At 38.8% G+C, this 18,889-nt stretch overlaps 1 protein-coding gene across 4 annotated transcripts; it reads left to right on the forward strand.

Moving 5' to 3' along the window:
* The first annotated feature begins 396 nt into the window (after nt 1-396).
* Nucleotides 397-18,857, forward strand: EBAG9 (estrogen receptor binding site associated antigen 9). Of its 4 annotated transcripts, XM_041412854.1 has the most exons (9): nt 397-577; nt 5,802-5,829; nt 6,349-6,524; nt 7,413-7,510; nt 10,878-10,956; nt 11,179-11,337; nt 13,236-13,343; nt 14,367-14,458; nt 18,328-18,857. In XM_041412854.1, exons 4-9 carry the CDS (start codon nt 7,428-7,430, stop codon nt 18,446-18,448), a joined length of 642 nt encoding a protein of 213 aa, XP_041268788.1. In that variant the 5' UTR covers nt 397-577; nt 5,802-5,829; nt 6,349-6,524; nt 7,413-7,427; the 3' UTR covers nt 18,449-18,857. The 4 variants fall into 4 exon arrangements, with proteins under 4 accessions (XP_041268788.1, XP_041268787.1, XP_041268786.1 ...); XM_041412853.1 differs by lacking the exon at nt 6,349-6,524; XM_041412852.1 differs by lacking the exon at nt 5,802-5,829.
* Nucleotides 18,858-18,889: the final 32 nt, after the last annotated feature.

Consider the following 18,889-nt stretch of genomic DNA (forward strand, 5'->3'; position numbering starts at 1 on the left):
GTGAATAAACTGGGACACTGAGGCAGCACCTGTCAGAAGCGACTTCAAGCAATGTTTGTTTTTTAGTAACATCCAAATTTACAGCTCAGCATCCCATCGACCACAGAGGAACACCTTTACTGCCACGTGTGCAGCAACCCGACACGGTTGAAGTCCAACGCCTTTTCCTCGCAGTTCCCCGGAAGGCCAAAGAGCCGGCTCAGACGCCCCAAGCCACTGTGGGGGCGGCAGGCAGGCGGGCGGGGTATGTCGCGGGTCGCTGGCGGGGCGGGCCGCGGGCAGCCCGGCACGGCTCCGTCCCAACCCTGCCCCAGGCGCTCGGACGGCGCCGAGTGCTCGCGGCCCGAGCGGGTCGGCGGGCGGAGCGGAGCGGAGCGGAGCGGACCGGAGTGCCCGGGAGGCGGTGCGGCCGGAAGGGGCGGGCGTGTCTCCGGGTGACGGGGCCGAGATGGCGGTGTGCGAGGCGGCGGAGCAGCGCGGGCCCGGCTCCGGATGAGGGGCGGCCGCAGGCTGCGGGAGCGGCCGCCTCGGCCCCTGGAGCCCCGCGACTCCCGGCGAGGCCTCCCCCCCGGGGCAGGTGAGCGGGGAGGGTCTGTTCCTACGCCGCCGGGTGCCGCTTCCGCCTTGCTGGGCAGGGGTCCGGTCTTGGCGCCTTCCCTCCCGGGGCAGAGCTGCCCGCGCAGTTCTCCCGCAGCAGCACCGCTCTGCCCCGTGCTCGGGGCGCTCCGGGCCCGCGGCCCTCGCCCAGCGCCGGGGCTGCTTGGCCGGGCCGGGAGCGCCAAGCCCGCGGCCTCTGCCCGAGCGGTCGGGGCCTCTTCCGGGGCGAAGTGGGGGAATCTCATGGGTTGCGAAGACCATGATGTGGCGGACCAGTAGACAGACAGCGTTTGGGAACTGGGCAGCTTCGCACCCTGTGGGAAAGGGCGAGGGTGCACGGCCTGTCAGAACTCGTGGTGGGACGGCATTGTTGGGGTTACCTACTGTTTACGCTGACGGGCAAATTTAATAATATATAGAATGAAAATGTCTTAGCACGCTTTTAAATACTTCAGAATCTCTAACAGCTCACAGAAAAATTAAGTGCTACTATTTGGCTTCGGTGTTGTCTCTAATAATACTCAAGACTCGGCTGGTCAGTAGAATGGTAGGGCACTGCTTTTTGGTCATAAATTCACAGTGTAAGTGCCTGAGTTGCATCTCTAATGAAAAAATGACATAGCTTGCTGCTTTATAGCCCTGTGGAGGTACACATGTGCACTGCAGAGACTTCTTTAGGCCGTCTTGTAGTGTCATTGTTTGTAAATAGCTCCTTCTCATCAACACAGGCATTGCAAGACAATTTTGTAGTAGTAACAATGAGTGTGTTAATTTGTTGTCTTTGGCATTCCATGTACTTACAGAAAACTTAGGTCCAGGATGGCAAATAAGGAGTGGAACAGAGCTGGGGTCTCTCAAACTCTGGTTCTGTGTCTGCGAACTTCAGTTTTGTGAAGTGAGTTACGTGAATTAGTGCATTATGTAAAAGACTTGTTGCATAGTTATGAAGTGAATGACGTTATAGTGTGGTCTCACAAGATTGCGTTACTTCAAGCTATGTTTTGTATGTTGGTTTTCACAAGACAGTGACATATAGGTAAGGAATTGTCAAAGAATAACTGAACTTCAGTAGATGTAAACTTTCTATCTTAACTAATATTGCCTTGAAGAGTAGAATTTATTGTAATTCAAGACAGAAAGCTTCAGGAGTTCACATTAGTGAGGTTGTAGCTCTGTTCACTTTCTTGGAGAGGAAGGGGTGAGATGTGGTGGTATTACTGCAGAAGTTTTATGACTCTGGGAGTAAGATGTTTAAAAAAGAGTTGAAACTCTGTGTTATATATCAGAGTATTTAGTGTCTAGAAATAATTCAGGAATTGCCAGCAGTCACCAATTTTTGCTGCCTTTATTTAGAGAGACAGACATTCTGTCTTGACTTTCGGTATCTTCTGCAGCTTTCAGTGGTATATCTTTCTGGATCTGAGTGCCTCAGATGACCTTACTGTGCCTATGATTAATGTGAGTGAGCTGTCCAGCTGCTGTAGCTGTCCCAGCTACTTCAACTGCATAGTTAGGCTATGTGCACTGATAGTTGGAGCATCAGTGTTGAAACTACAGTACCTTTACAAACATCCCACAATCACTTACCGACGATTAGATAGAGGAGATATCTCCTGATCTTCCCTTTTCATTCTGCTTCTCTCCCTAATGCCATAATAGCATGGCTTTAGGGTTCAGTTATGCTGCCACTTAATGTATCTATTTATCAAACTCAGTGGTCCAGACAGGATTTTTTCCCTCCACACCTGTTTTCCCCATATTATATTTCTGTGTAAAGTGGTGAAAAAACCAAGAGACCAAAAAATCAACCAGGAAGAGGGCAGTGGAACCTCTCAGTAGGCTACAGGGTCATGGCTCTCTTTGAAATGCAGGAAGTGCTGGTTTTGTCTTTCATTGCCTGATTGAAAGCTGTTCTTGAATCATTACGTTGTCTTTTTTAAAATTCAAAGTGTCTTTATACGTCTTATAACATACATGATTTGGAGGAGGGTTTATGTGCTTGAAAACAGGTTTTGTATCTCTATCTACTAATCTTAAAAAAATTCCATCTCCCTATAAACCTACTTCTGATCTTTGATGTGGCCATTCTACTAGAACTTCATACAGGATCCCCTTTTAAGAAATTCTATCCTTACCACTGAAGCTTTGCTAGGGTATTGTTAGCTGTTCTAGTGACAACACAAAAGCACTACTGAACCAGTATGCATTTTTGGTGCTGGCAAGTGTAAACACTCAAGGCCGTGTTAGTCTTTAGTACTAGGAAATGAATTTTTTGTTTTGCTTTAGGAGGGTGAAGCATTTTTGGTGTCTCCTTATGTAAATTGGAGGGGAGCATTTCAGTTTCAGCCAAGTTATTTTAAGCATCATCGTCTGGTTATTTATCTAGCTGTGTTTAATATGGGCTAAAATCACTGATTCCAAGGTGTGTTCGTGTTTACATTCCAGAGTTACAAGTGAGCTGATGTGAAAGAAAGCTGATGTGACAGTAGAAGATGAGTTCACTAGCAGGAAACAAGTTCCTAAAATAATTTTAGTGCCCCAAAGTGACTGTATTTTAGAATTCACTCTGTCTGTAGAAATGCTTTTTAAGGGGTATTTGTGTGTACAGTTAGATATGAAAGAGGAAGTGTTTCTCCGGGTGTCAGTGATAAACAGTGAGAATCATGCTTGTTGCACCATAGTTGATTAACCAATCCACCTGAGGGTGGACTATGCTGGCTACAGTCAGTGAAGTCAGAGGTACCAGGAGTTCTGATGAGGCCACTGTTGCAAGCTGTAAGCAAAGTAAAAATGTTCAATAAAATTCTGAACTTTGCCTCCCTTCATTCTATTTCCTTTATGGGTCCCTAAAATGTTTGAGTTTCCTCATTCTTCTGACTTGGTTCTAAATTGTATAACATCTCTTGGCTGTTGCCTTTAGTCCTTTCTGGGCTCATGTTCTATGTGACCATGTGTTGTGACTTTTTACAGTGGAACACAGTATGAGATGCACAAGTCAAACTCCAGCTAAATTTGGTGTCTGGTACAGAATTGCTGAGTTGACCACGAGTATTAAATTGATTAGGATTCATGTCTTGATTTATTTGCTGGTTTATATCTGTTGTAGTGGAAGTTCATTTGACCCTAAGTCTCATAAATGTAACAAAGCAATTCCAGCAGTGGGAGAAGGAAATCGATCCTGGTTTATAAATGGAAAGCTGAGGCATGAGGTGTGATACACAGAAGGATGTATCAGGCTGGCAGACAACCCTTGCCAGATTTTCTGAATTTTAGTCCAGTATTTCACATTTGCCTCTACCTGTTAAGAAATGTTTTAGGATTCTTGATGTAGTACTGCAACTTTGCATTATGTTTCTGTCATCCTGTGTTATAATTGACTGCTGATACAGTTGTGGTTCCTCTTGGGATTGTTTATCGAGGAAAGGCTTAAGAAAAGAATGAGTGTTGTGGCCTGCCATTTATCTTTACACTGTTCAGTATTTTTCCCATGAGAAAGAGAAGGTACATGGCTGTGCTTCTTTCCAATGTCTGAGAAAGATGGACAAGAAAAGGATGAAAAAGTTATTTCACTTCACAAGTTTAGTATATTAAGTTTGCAGTGAACTGAGGAAAATTCGGGTTCTGTGTACATCTGTATTTATACAACTGCTTCCAAATATAAAATGGTTTACCTTGATAAATTTCATTAACATAAAAAAACTCCCAAGCACAAAAGAACCCAGCCCCAAAAGGCACCAAACGAAACTCAAAACCTTTAGCAAACCTTTAACTTTTCAGGTAATGCTGTTCTTAGAGCAAAATGCACATGTTTCAAGTGCTGTTTCAGACAAAGGGGAAAATGCTTTACTTCTCCTTACCTTGAGACAATAATTGGTTCAAGACTGTGTTTTAAATTAATTTATAAATAATAGTATTAATTACATGAATACATATATACTGCTTCATATGATAAATAGCAGTATAAAAATCAGGTACCTTGAGGAAAGTTCTTTTTAAAGGTAAATGATTGCTAACACTACTGTGGCTGGCTGATAGCATATTGTTGACAAAACTCTGGTTGTGCATCTGATAGTTTATAGTGTAGGGAGCTTAACTGGGAAGACTGCAATCAATGCTCAGAAAAGAGGTGGGCAAAACAGTATTACTGTCTTAAATCATAGAGTCAGTAAGGTTGGAAGAGACCTCCAAGGTCATCAAGTCCTTTGAAGGGCCTAGTTCTAGCTCAGCTGAGATGAAATGCAGCTCTATCACAAATATGTTAATTGGCCATATGTCTCATTGTAACCCTGAAATCTTTGCCTGACACATGGAAAGTGGAGAGGTGCAAGTTATCTGATTGTCATGGGCATAATGATAGCTGTTGAACTCTGCCAAATGGGCATACCGGTGATACTGGAAATATAGTCACTCTTACATGGGAATGACCTAGGAAATGGATTAACTTTTGGTGATTAGTTCTTGTGGACTTCACAAGTCCACTGACTCTGCAAGCCAGAGTTCTTGTGGATTATGGTTTTTTTCAAGTGTTTAACTTTATATTGAAAACTCAATACAGTATACAATTTGATACATGAAAAAATGGTAATGAGTTGAAAACTGAGCTCATTTATATGTACACGTACAAATATATGTATTGGTGACTGACACACTTGAACATTGTTCTGGTTCTAGTTTTGCACTTAGCAATCTTCCTAGTTCCTTGATTTTAGGCATAAATAATATTGAGTCTGCAAAAGGTTTTTGGTGGCTTCCTAAAACAACGTTCTCAGTCAGTAGTTAGGAGTTTTTTTAATTTAGGTCTGTCTATACTGTCCAATGTAGCAGTTAGATAGCCTGAATGAGGGAAAAGAGCTTTACTCTTGCTAATATCCAGTACTGTTCTGCTCCTTCCCTCCTGCCCCCCAAGCTGATAAAAGAGTGAATTCTGGTAGAGTGAGCTTCTAAACAGGCTTCCTTTCAGAAAGATGTACCTTTATAATAATTTCAGCAGGCCACATGCCTCACATCCCAGGCAGATAACTTCTAGCTGCCTTTCCTAAAAATAAAAATGAAATTTTCTTTCACCAATTCAGTGTTAGTTTGCAATAATTTCTACCTTTAGGATAGAGAACTTTCCATCTTATTACTATTCACTCTTCTTTCACTAACTTCCATTATTTCCTAATCATTCAAATTCTTGATTGATGCATTCTTCTGTAATCTAGGTATTGTCAACATTGCTCATTCTAAAAGGTAAGGAAGTGCTTGAGTGTAATATGAAATAATGGTCCAGTCTTTTAAACTAAAAGCTAAATATGTCGGACAATGTCTGTTCTTGCTTCTTTGTGGGAATTGACTGCTTTCTAATTCTGATAGATAAAGAGCCAATCCAACCTTGTATAAAGTTCTCTACATTTTTAAGTCTCCCATGAAATAAAATACGATAACACAAATGTTGAAGTAGAGGTGATACATGTCCTATGAAGCCCTTCTCCTGAGCTACAGCTCGGTACTGCTGTCTGTAATTTGGTGGTTACTACTAACTTAAGCCTTCCATTTTGTAGTAAAAGGGCCTGTTTATTAGCTCCTATATGATTTTTCAGTAGCAGAAAGTCTTGTCCTGAACTACATGTAAAGCACCATTTCCAGTACTGTATTACAACAGTGTTTAATAGTAGTTACATTATCTAGCAAATGAGCACCAATAAAAATACATCTATGCTCCATGAAGCTCACAAATCCCATTGTGTACCTTTTCAATAAAATCCTCAGGACAGTTTTGGAGCAGCCTACCTAATGATCCACCTTCCTGACTCTTCCTAACTTAAAGCCTGGAATGTAAAAAGTGATTTAAATGCCATAGCATATTTGAAATCACGCTGTCCTTCCATGGAATACTCATGGCCTGAGGAAAATGTCACAGGGCTGCCTTCTCTTCTCACCAGAAGGTATGTTAAACGTGCAACAGAAAATGTTGTTACAAGATGTTATAGATGTTTATAATGCAAAACTATTTGTGAAGCCTAACCTCTTATTCTTTACTCTGAAATGTTCACCTACAGAAGAGAAAAGGGATCCTTGAATTCCAGCAGATTTTTCTGAGTCAGTCTGTAGCTGTTCAAGGTGGTATGTTGGAATGATGTGATATGATAAATATTACTGAATAAATAGATACAAACAGGAGTGGCTTCAGCCAAAGATGAATTTTTTCTTTTCTGTGTTTGCTATCATGATCCAGTCAGGCACAGAAATATCAGTAGCTCTGTGGGTTAGCTGGTGCAGTAGTTCACACAGGATGAACACTCTTCGATGATGATTTTTCAATGAGACTAGTTCTAAAATAAGCAGTGTTCTCATCATACATTTCCATCAAAATGGAAGGTAAATTTAAACAGCCAATTTTGGGATTTCACTTAATGACTGCATCTGTAATTTGTATATGCATGACATGCTCAAACAAGAGCTTCTCTCTGATGATTGTTCTGTTTTGCACTGCCAGTGTTCAGTACCACTGGTAGTATCTGAAACAGATCAGCTGCACAGGCACTGCAGATGGTTGCCTACGCTTCCCTTTTAAGTGTGTCTTTAACTTCAACTCTACCTGTGATTTTGTGCTGTTTCTTTAAAGGTCATGTATATTAGATAATTGTATTACATCAGTGAAATATCCTGATAGGAGGCAGGTAGCGTCTTTGTTCCAGGTACCTGCTCTCTTTCCTTGCATTAATACAGTCTCACAGAATGCTCCTAGCTTAGTAGCAACTAAGGCAATTGGTTTTAAGTACTTTATAAAGTTGTTTATAAAGTCCTCTGCATCTAACTTTTTTCTTTTGCAGGAAGGGTTTCTTACCATGGCCATAACACAGTTTCGACTCTTTAAAGTCTGTACTTGCCTGGCAGCAGTGCTTTCTTTCATTAAAAAGTTAATATGCAGGTAAACAACTCTTACTTAATTTGATTACCTTTTTTTTCAATTTTTCAATTGCAGGTTCTTGCACTTCTGCCCTTCTCCCAGCACCCAGCCACCACTTCTACCAGCTCTGATTTTACTAATTGCAAAACAGTCAACACAGATGAAAACTAAATCAAGTGAATTCTTTAATTTGCTATTTATTCAGAGTTCCAAAAGTCTGTGTAGTGTATTTGTGAGTGTATTTTGTTGTATGGTAGCTGACTGAGTTTTTGTAAACAGCTATGACAGGTTTTAAAATAGCTTTTAAAACTATTCCATGTCAAACTTGAAGAAAAGCTGTGCTGCACATTTTTGAAAAGTACTTAGCAAGTGATACTTTGTGTTTTAAGAGTTTCAGTTAATAGGAGCATCCACTCTTGTCATCAGTCAGTAGGCTGTCATTACAGATGTAGGCAATTCTCGTCCTGTTTGTCAAAAAACAGTTGCCTGAGACTTCAGATTCATCTTTCTGCCTACTGAAGATTCTTCCAGAAGTTTAGAAGACAGTGATTGAAGTTCAAGGGAATGGCTTTTTTCTTTTGTTTTTAATGATGAAAAATGGTTGCTTTTTTACACTCATTAAAGTCATATGGGGTGTTCTTTTGAGTTGTAGACCCATGAATGCTGCATTGTACTACTTAGGAGCAATCTAAAAACCCTCAAGAGTAGTAGAGTTCAATAATACAGTAGTAGAGTACCTGAGGCAATTCTTGGCCCTGTGCTGTCATATGAACTACTGCTCTTCTTGCCACTTTTGCAGCATGTTGGTTACATAAACAAATACCAATCTAGAGAAATGTATTCTCTTTTTGTGTATGATGACAACTACTTTCCAGTGAGGATTAAAGTGTATGCGGAATATGTGGTAGACACAAAATAACTGTTTATTTCCTCTTCACCTTTACTTATTCCAAGAATAAGAGGAAGCTCTTGACTTGTTGGTAAATTCACTTATAGATCTAATGAAGCATTAGAAAGATACATTTTAATGCTGCATACAATTATATAGATATCAGCCTTAGTTCTGTGATTTGAATTCCAAATTAAAATAAGAATACTTGATGTTCAAGTTCTGAAAGAAGTCAGAACACTGAGTTGATCATAACTTCTGAATTATGTGAATCCTTCATTTCTCTAATGATATTTTTATAAGCAAATAATTGTTTTCTAAGTGTAGTGACAGTATTTTCATTCTTTTTTCCAACTTCTGAATGACCTACTATCTTGAAATGACCAGCTGAGAAACTGTTTCAGAGTACATAAAGTAGAAAACCCTTTATTTGCTTAATAACAATTAGCTGAAGAAATGAAAATTAAGTCTTTCACATAAGCAAGTCACTGGATCACATTAATTCAGACCACTAACTACAGGTGTTTCTGCTGTTCACTGTCATCTGCAAAGTGTAGTTTGATAAATTTTGTTTTCCTTTAATGCACCCCTCCATATAATGCACCATATAACTATGCCTGATTATCACCTACTGTGATTTAATTAAACGTGCATTTTAATTCAATGGATATGAGCCAGTACTTACTTAGATGACATAGTTTACATTAGGTTTTCATTTGAACAAGTGCCTGTAGAGATTGTGCAACTTTCTAGGCAACACAGAGCTTACATGTAGTACTAGTCCTTTCTTTAGTTAAATCTCATGATAAACAGCAGACTGCCTGAATCCAGTTTTCAGGAAATAAAATGTGTAAGTATAAGAAGAGATGAAACTTCCTTCCATTTAAAATCTCCAATTATCTCTCAACTGAGAAATCTGAATGCTGCTTATTAGTAAGGAGAAACAAATCCAATAATTCTTGGCATTTGGCATTCAGAGCAGTGATCAGTGTCTAATGGTGGCTGTGGAGCAGCTGTTCCTATAAGTATCTTGTTCCCTTCCTAGAGGAAGTGGAGACCTGTAGCCTTCCTTGGTGCTGCTCTGTGTACTATATTCTTTCTGATGTTGTGTGACAAAAGCTCTTTCCTCCTACCTCCAGCCCTGTTTCTGGAACCATTTTGACCTGATTAACATTTGTTACAAGCCGCTTGCTTGTCTCATAGATCATGTAGAGAAAGTCAGTGTAGAAGTGATGGCTTGTAATAGCATTGAATGTAAATAGTATCAAGGATGCATATGTTGTAGAGGTCTGAAGGAGGATGTTTCCAAGCTTGGATTTCCTTTAGAGATGTCAAGTAAATCTTGTCAACCAGAAGTCTCTAATGTGTTTGAGGGAACAGTGTTTTCACCTTCCTTTACCCCTAAAATCTGTTGCTTTCAAACTTCAAGGAACCGCTTATAAAGGGAGTAATTATATAAAACTTGAAAATTTGATTATAGCACCTGACCTTGTCTAAGGAGGAATGTTGGTCTAGTAGAAAAAATGTATCTAGTCATTCACCAGCATACAGTGGAGGTCATATTACAACCAATTCACCTAGTCAGTTGGTAGTAAGTTCTCTAATACTAAAACTAATGGATAGAAACTAGAAATTGAATTTTCCTAGTTTATTCTCATTCTAGTAAGAAAAAACCATTAAATTTTCCAAGCTACATAATGTCAGTTAGATGACTACTTTGCTGTAGGGGCTTACATTCTTTGTGGAAAACATAAATGTGAGTCTGAATTGCATTCTGTTGTGTTGTAAGGTGTTAAAATACAATGAATGTCAGCTAAGAATATTTTAATTATTCTGATCTTTGAAAGTCATGAAGTAGATATCTAGATGGTTTATTTGCAATGCATTAGTGTTGTTTTCAATTAAAATTATTTTATATGATTACTGAAATACATTGAAACATTATTCTTTAAGTAGAAGCATGAATTGAATTAAAGCTATTAACTTGCATAATCTTGTATTACCTCTGTTTAGACTGAAGAAAAAAGAGCTTCAGAGGGGCTTTCAAATCAAGCAGCTCAGAAAGCTGTTTATTAGACACAGCTTAAAATTTAAGACAAATAGAAAAATTTCTCATTTTACAGTAGAAATGGTACTTTGGCAAATACAGATTGCTAGTGCTTGCTTCATAAGCACTGACAATCTAAAAATTGCGACTGAATTATGCAGATGAGTTAGTCCATTTTAATATTTCTTAGAAGTATTTCTCCTCTATTTTACTGCAATTGGAGAAGTAAATTGCACTTTGATATTCTTGTGAACACAACTTTCAATTCATGATGAAATTCCTTTGCTTAGCTGACTTTTACTGACAGTAGTTAATACAAAGGTAATTGAAGCACTAAATGTTTTAGCCATGACTGTTTTCAGTAGTGCTGTTCTCAGACTTCCTTTTTTGTTTTTTTTAAACTTAGTGCTCATGTTTTCAGAGCTTGGAGGAATCCTACATTTTTTTTTCAGGTCTGGAAGAGGGCGAAAGTTAAGTGGAGACCAAATAACTTTGCCAACCACAGTGGATTATTCATCTGTTCCTAAGCAGGTAATTGTTAAAGCGGTAGGTGACTTAATCCCTTAACAGGGTGATTATAGAAGTCCTACAATATTGAATTGGTATATATCCAAGAAATATGTAATATAATGTGATATATGTGAAGTATATAATAATATCTGATACAGTATTAAGTATATATCTTAGCAAGATAAAAAAAGACTAGTTTTTACCTGCAGATAATATTAATTTGTACCATATTCTTATATTCAGCCTGAAGTAGAAGACTGGTCTTCATGGGATGAAGATGCACCTACAAGTGTGAAGATTGAAGGTGGCAATGGTAATGTGGCTGCTCAGCAAAATTCTTTGGAACAAATGGAACCTGATTATTTCAAAGACATGGCACCAACTATAAGAAAGACTCAAAAAGTAAGTACTACATTTTTAGCTATACTTATGGAGGGTTTTCCTTGCTTTAAAATAAAAGCAACTAAATTGGCAACTTACAGAAGGTGCTATTGGTAAATGAGAATAGATGGTATGTAGTTATCATGTTTAATATGAAGACCTTTGAGACCTTAACAGTTGTGATGCTATCACATGTTTACATATTTAGTCTTCGTATTATTGGAAACTTATGAACAGTTTCATACTCTAAAAGTTCTGGGAAGTATAATGTGGGAACCCTCTAGTCATTTGTGCTCATATCCCTATTTGAACAAAGACAGTCAATGTCTTGCTCTATTGAAGTCTGAGGGAGCAGCCCTGCTGTTTCAGAAAACAATGTTAATTGTTTCACCGACTTATAGTGGGGAGTCTGGAATTAGGAGCTAATATTTCAAAATAGCTTGTTCTTCAAATATCCATTTTTACTGTGGAGACAAGACAGGAGGGCATCTCTACAGGAGCATCAAGGTTGTAAATAAATTCTGATTAAAATCTGATGATTGCGGGTTTTGTTTCTATTTGCAAATCTTTCAGCTGGGTACTTGGAAAAACCTCACAAGTACTGGAATAGGTTACCAGAGAAGTTGTGCAGCCTCCATCTCTGAAAGTTTTTAAGCCCCACGTGGATAAGCCCTGAGTACTTCCATCAGCCTAGAGTGACAGTGGTTTGAGGAGGAGATTGCATTACAAACCTCCTGAGGTCCCTTCCAACCTGAATCTTCCTGTGGTCCTGTGAACTGGAGGTGATACTGGTGTCAGCTTTCTGTACATTCAGGATCTGCAGTATCATATGGACTAAATTCTAAGGATTTTGATCTCCCAAAATATGATGAGTAGAGGAGGGCTAGGGAGAGGTAGATTTCTTCTTTATATCTACTGACATTTTTTGCCTTATAAAATGAGCTTCAGGTTCAGAACAAAACTGGGGAAGAGTCCATGCTAAACACTGGGTTTGTATTAAATATATCTCTAGGGATCACTGCAGGCACTGTAAAGAACATCCTTGTTAACTGGGCCAAATTAACACCATTCAGTATGAATTTGTGGTTTTTTCCACTGAATGTCTCAATATAAACCCTGAGATTTGAGGTGCAGTCTACTCATGTTGTCACTCATCTATACTGATCTATTTTGAAATAGAACCTCAGTCAAATAACAGTCTGTTATTGCTCAATGAGATTGTCTAGTCCTGTTTCCTTTCTTGGATTGGTACAAGCTTACAGACAGTGGAACTGTGGATCTGCCTCGTTGGGAAGCAGAAGAGGCTTGAAGTAGGCTAAACAAAGTGTGTGACTTGACATCAGGACAAGCGAAAAGGATATTTGATCTTGGCAACTGTTTTGGGGAAAGCACTGCTTTTCAGCCAAACCAGTAAAGAGCTTTGCTAGTTAATGTTGACCGAGAATTTGCAGCTATTGAAACTGCACAGATATTGGAATAATTGAGAGAGCTGACATTACAGTGCAGTACAATTGTGCAGACAGCACTGTCCGCAAAAGCAGTACCTTAAAGTGACCTGTCACAGAAGCAGGACTTCTCCAAGCAATATATTACATAATTGATAGCTTTTATGAGTAGTGGGAGATGTGACTGTTTGATCTGTGATTCTTTGTGCCCATTCTCTGTCTTATACAGTCACAGGTTTCTATGTGACTAAAGAAAAAGCTAGTGGGGGGAGGCGGAGTCCTTGTCATGCATTTGTCTTTCTTTCACTTACAAGTTCATTTGGCTGTGCAGCTTGAAGAACCTGGTCAGGTTTAAGACACAGTGAGGTGTTGTGTAACTGAACCTTCACAGGCACATAGTTATATGATCACCAAGGAATCTCTGCAGTGCTTTAATCTACCACTTTTTTTGTTTCTTTTTTTGAATATTTTCAGATAGTTATTAAAAAACGAGAGCCTTTAAATTTTGGGATTCCAGAGGGAAACACAGGATTCTCTAGCAGATTAGCAGCCACACAAGATATTCCTTTTATTCACCAATCTGTAAGTATGCTTTAAGTATTAATCTTGTCAGTTAAATGATATTCTCTTAGGGAAGGAATAGTCTGCCTAAGGTGTTCATTGTGGGGAGTAATTGGAATACTTGGGGATGTAAATTGTTTTAAAATTGAGTGAAGAATGAAGTAATCCAATATGTTCTGCTGAGAAACTTGACAGATCAGTGATAAAAAGGTAAGAAGCTTCCATATACTTACAGGCCTGCAAATCTGATAAAGCAATGAACTGTAAGTTTTGGATTTTACACAGTAAGTTACTTAAAAAAAAGTAAAAGGCTTTTTTGAAAGCTTCTAAGTTACCTTTGCTTTATTGTTTTGGACCCATTTTTAACCTTCTGCTTCTCCCTTCCTTTTTGTGTAGGGATTGTAATGTAGCAGTCTCCTAATTTTTGCTCTTTAGCCTTTGAAAAAATTGTCTAGCTGCCTAACAGCCTGGCCAGTTAGCAGGAGATGCTCTCCCTCCTTTGCCCTTTGCCTTTTTTAGCAGTGTTTCTCTTTTGATAAACATTGTGCATCAAAGGGTACAGGCAGGAAGCAGTACAGAATGGTCATACCACCTCCTTGCACTGTCCTTTATGAAAATAGTTCAGGAAAGGACTTTTAGTGAGTAAAAGTGTTACTCAGCTGATACTGGACTTAAAAACATGTGGATGTACGTGTTGCTTTGTCCATGCAACTGCCAGAAATCTTTTACATTATCTACTCATATAATCTGCTCAATCTATCTTCCTCTTGCTAAAAATGTACTCCATTACTTCCTTCCTGTCTTTGTCCAAAAAACCCTTTGACAACTGAAAAAACTCAGTATTTATAGCAGAAAAAAAAGCATGGACAATAAGATGAGAAGCACTGCCATACCTCAAATATTTCTGTAAGTCTGAAACATTAAGGTTAAAAATAAAAATAAGTGTTAAGGAAACTTTGCTGTCATCCAGGAGCCGCTCTGGCAGTCACACACCAGTGTTTTATCTAATTTTTCCATGTGCTTAGAACTTCTCCTTTGTTTCAGCCTGAACTAGGAGACCTGGATACTTGGCAAGAAAATACAAATGCCTGGGAAGAAGAGGAAGATGCTGCTTGGCAGGCAGAAGAAGTTCTTAGGTAACTGAAATTAATATAACACTATGTAAAGATTTTACATGTAAAAGAATCACATTTGTTTATTTGACACCTTTTTGGTAAGTGCCAAGAATTCTTAAACACCTCTTAAGACAAATTATGCATCTAATCTCTATGTAACTGGTACTCGCCAGAAGACATTTTGGATCTAATTAATTTAATAAATGAGGTAGTAGAGGAAATCTGAAAATCACTGGAATAACACATTAACACATGGGCATACAGGTGCCCCACCAATCCCTACAATTTATTATGTTCAGATCACATTACTTGATTAGGTAAAATACCACTTGATGTCCTTACTAAAAGTATCACAACCATGTGCTTAAGGTAAAAATAGTTCAGGATAGAAGGTGAAGTGGTAAGTATGTTCTTGGAATCCCTGTAGGAGCTAGGCTTTTCTAATTTAACTAAACTAGCTGATAAGGCTGAATGTAAAATCAAAGTCTTGCACAAAGTTAGTGTGAATACTTCAGCCATTCAGTTTGTGTTCTTTTTTCCTTTCCTTTAAGGGGTATGGAGAGTAAAGAGATGCAAATTAAGTTTATCATACGCAATGATTTGAACTGGTAGTGACTTACAGTTATATCAAACTTTATAGCTTGCTACATCGTCAGGTAACCAGCCTCAGATAGCTTTAGCTTCCTAGGCTGTTGTAATTCTACTCACTTAATCACAAGTACATGGTTTCCGTGGTCCACTAGTGATAATATAAGAAATAAAGACATGATATAGTCAAAAATCATTTTAAGGAAAATAGATATTGTAGGGAAAAGAAAAGAGGAATCTAAACAAGTATTTATTTTAATGTTTTGAGAAATTTACATTTTCAATCTGTGGAATAAGACAAGAGGGAAGTTACCAGCTCATTCAATGTGCTAATCATAATTAGAATTTATTCAATTTATTATCTCTGTCAGTTTTGCTTTGCAGCAGCTTAACATGTGAGAATAGGGTTGTAATGCAAATATTTTCGTAAACTTTATTTGGTATCTATATGTACATTCTGGTCAATACCTTGCTTGTCTTTTTTTCGTCTTTTTTTTTTTTTAAACTTCATTACTGTTTCAGGTTTTGTACTGAAGTACAAGCTTTGTGATATGAAAGATGTGCTTTTGGGCTGATTTGGTTCCATGGATACTACTTTTTCCTGTAAAGAATATTAATAGACTCAGTAAGATCTTTCATAGCTAGAGTGCAGTCTGCTGAGACTTAAATGAAAGACAATGAAAATACTCTTCTTTTTTTGGTTTTTTTTGGGTTTTTTTTAATGGAGAAATGAAACAGCTAGTTTTGCTACTGCAGAGGCTGCATTGTATTTACTTAACCCTTGCCACATTCCATTACCAACGGTCTTAGGACTATGAAAAGTAGTACTCAGAATTTCTGAAGCAGGGGTTTGTCATATATGAATTAGCTATTAAAAATTACCTGGTGTATGTATATGCCAGTTTATTTTTGCAGTGTAAAATGTGTGCATTTTTTGAGGGGAGGATGGGCAGAGTTATATTGTTTGCCAACTGTCAGGTTCATGCTCTAGAATATTTAGGAAGAGCGATCTTTTACATGGTGATAGCAATGGGATTTCCCAAAAGCTTTAACTTTTCAAAGTGTCATGATATTTGGTTGAATCTATCCTAAAGATTTCAGCCTACCATCTTTACTGTTGAAAGGGTTCAACTCAAATGGTTACTTCTCATAGGATTTCTTTTTGGCCTCACTAAAAAGTACCGAACTGCAGTTGTTATAGAAGGGATGTGTGTCTAAATACTTCCAGCAGATAAAACATGATTAGAACTCCAGATGTCCATGGCTTACCACTTGTCCAGCTATGGCTGGCTACCTCTATACAGCTGGTCATTATGTAAGCTGTATCCCAGCTGGGTGAAGTAAAACCTTTGTTTTATTCATGACACAGAAATAACAATGTTTATCTGTAAATGAGTCAAGTAATGGCTGATTTTTATCAAGATTGATAAAAAAAAATCCCGACTGGGTTTAGTTTCTCTTGCAGTAGACATCACTGGTGTCTTTAACATCTGACATTTAACATAAAACTTAACCGTAGTTAAGGCTGGTCAGGCCTGACTCTGTTTTCAACTGAGTGTAGTAAGGAAGTGCTACAGAGTCTCTTCTTAAAGATAGAAGTCTGCATTTTGGTCTGCAAAATGATCTGAAGATCCTGTGGCCACTCTGGTGACTTAATGCATAAGTGTAACACTGGAAAGAAGCTTGTATAGTATTTCAGGCTGCCAAATAGTGGACAGAGTCCCCCTGATGTTCCAGAGTGTTAATGCTGACTATATTCCAGTGGTGCTTTTTGAGAATGAAATGAGTGTGCAGAAAAAGTAAGGGTGTCCCTTAGCCTGCTGTGTCTGGTACCTGTGGGTGCTCAGTAAGACCAGAATAATTTTTGTGTAGTAATGGAGCACTGATCAGTTATGCAGAAGTGAGCCGTGTCCTGCTAATTAGCAGTGAAGACTATCCTGTGGCCTCTCTGGTGAGTTTATGTATAAGCATAACAGCTGAAATGAGCACATAAAGTAAGTCAAATGCTCCCTGGAATTAAGGCATGAAGAAAGTGCTGAAGAGTAGGCTATCAGAGCCTGAGAAGTTCCTGTAGTCTCTTTTTTCCCCATTTTCCACAGGTTCTAAGCTGGGATACCCTGAAATTTTCCAGTCAGTGGTGAATTGGTGTAGTGGATGACAAACTGCATTTTCAGTTAACTTGAGTTAGTTGGAACTTAGTTTCTTCTGCAAATTTTAGATACCCGTCTACAACTTCAGACTTTATGTTACCAACAAAGTTTTTTTCCCAGTGGAAGTTAAGCTCACACATTTTTAGATTATAACAGTTAGTTTTTTGTATTTTTGTTGGCCAGTTGCTGTGTCTGAGGCGAGGTGAAGGTCTCTCTCTGGGTAGAACTGAGTGCAGGTTCCCAGACTGTAGAGGGCGTGGAACCACTGCTGTGCGCAGGAGCTCCGTGTCCTGCGAGTCATCCTGGGGAAAGGAACGGGAGCTGCCATGATCCCTCCTTTCAGAACTGCATGTGAACAGCAGCATTAACACTATGTGGCTTTTTGGAACTTTACTGTCTCTGTATATTGGCTGGTGAAGAAGCACAGTGCTTCTTTCCTTCTGCATCCGTTCAGATATGTGGGAAATATAAAAATCTGCCACTGTAATGTGGCAAATATTACTCTGCAAATTGCTAGACTGACAGCTCTGTCAGCTGTCAGGTAGAATGTACAGTAATGGGTGACAATCTCAAAAAGATCCCTAAACCAGCAAAAACTCAAAACTTTTGAGCTGCTGCTGAAAGTATTAGATTTTTAGTTTTTGCTCTAGGCCTTAAAACTGTCCTGTACTCTCACTGATTCATTTACTCGAAATCTTTGAGAAGCTAGTGGCTTTTAAATTGCTGAATAATTGAGCAAATATTACTGCCTAAAACTAGATTGGATTGAGTTGGATATTATGAAAAAGTTCTTCACTTGGAGTGTGATCACTGGAACAGACTTGTCAGGGAAGTGGTCACAGCACCAAGCATGCCAGAATTGTTTGAAGAACGCTCTCAGGCATATGATGTGATTCTTGGAGATGGTCCTGTGTAGGCCAGGAGTTGGACTTTGATCTTTGTGGGTTCTAACTCAGAATATTCTACAATTCTAGATTAATCTGAAAAAAGGACTTCAGCACAGTAAAAGAAGGACTGTTCTGAGCCTAATGACAATAGACTGCTCTGTTTTTGTTAGTTATGATAACCTGTGCATTGACAGGAACTTTAGGTATGACCATGCTGAAAATTGAGTGTGTGTTATTTAGCAATTCTTCTTTTCTTTAATTACAGACAACAGAAGATAGCAGAAAGGGAAAAAAGAGCAGCAGAACAACAGCGAAAGAAAATGGAGAAAGAGGCACAAAGGCTAATGAAAAAGGAACAGAACAAAATTGGTGTAAAACTGTCCTAACAGAAGCCACACAGCAATGGCAGTGCCAGTGAAAAGAGAATTTCAGGTCCACACGGTACATATTGGTATTGGTTTAACTATTTATAGGACTTCAACACACTGCTTGGTTTCAGTGCATTCTTCAGGTCATCTTGGAAGCCAGAATTTTCCCAAAATTTCTTGAACTACTAGTACGTAGTTCTTAAAGAAGAAAAGCACCACAGAAAATCATGCCTTGATGGAATGTTTCCTGCAATAGTTCTTTTTCAGCACCCTTCTTTGCAGCAAGTGATTGACAAGGATGTTGATTGAAAAACACTCTAAATGAACAGCTCAAGCCTAGAGAAAAGAATGTAAATATTAAGTGGTGGGAAATCTACCTGTATTGTCTGTGCTTACCTGAAACATGTAATTAAACAGTTTTAAAGAACCTTTTGTTTCCTGCCTGATAAAAAAGTCTGC

This window comes from Onychostruthus taczanowskii, unplaced genomic scaffold (genome assembly GCF_017590055.1).
Source record: "Onychostruthus taczanowskii isolate IOZ18803 unplaced genomic scaffold, ASM1759005v1 scaffold4, whole genome shotgun sequence".
NCBI lineage: Eukaryota > Metazoa > Chordata > Aves > Passeriformes > Passeridae > Onychostruthus > Onychostruthus taczanowskii.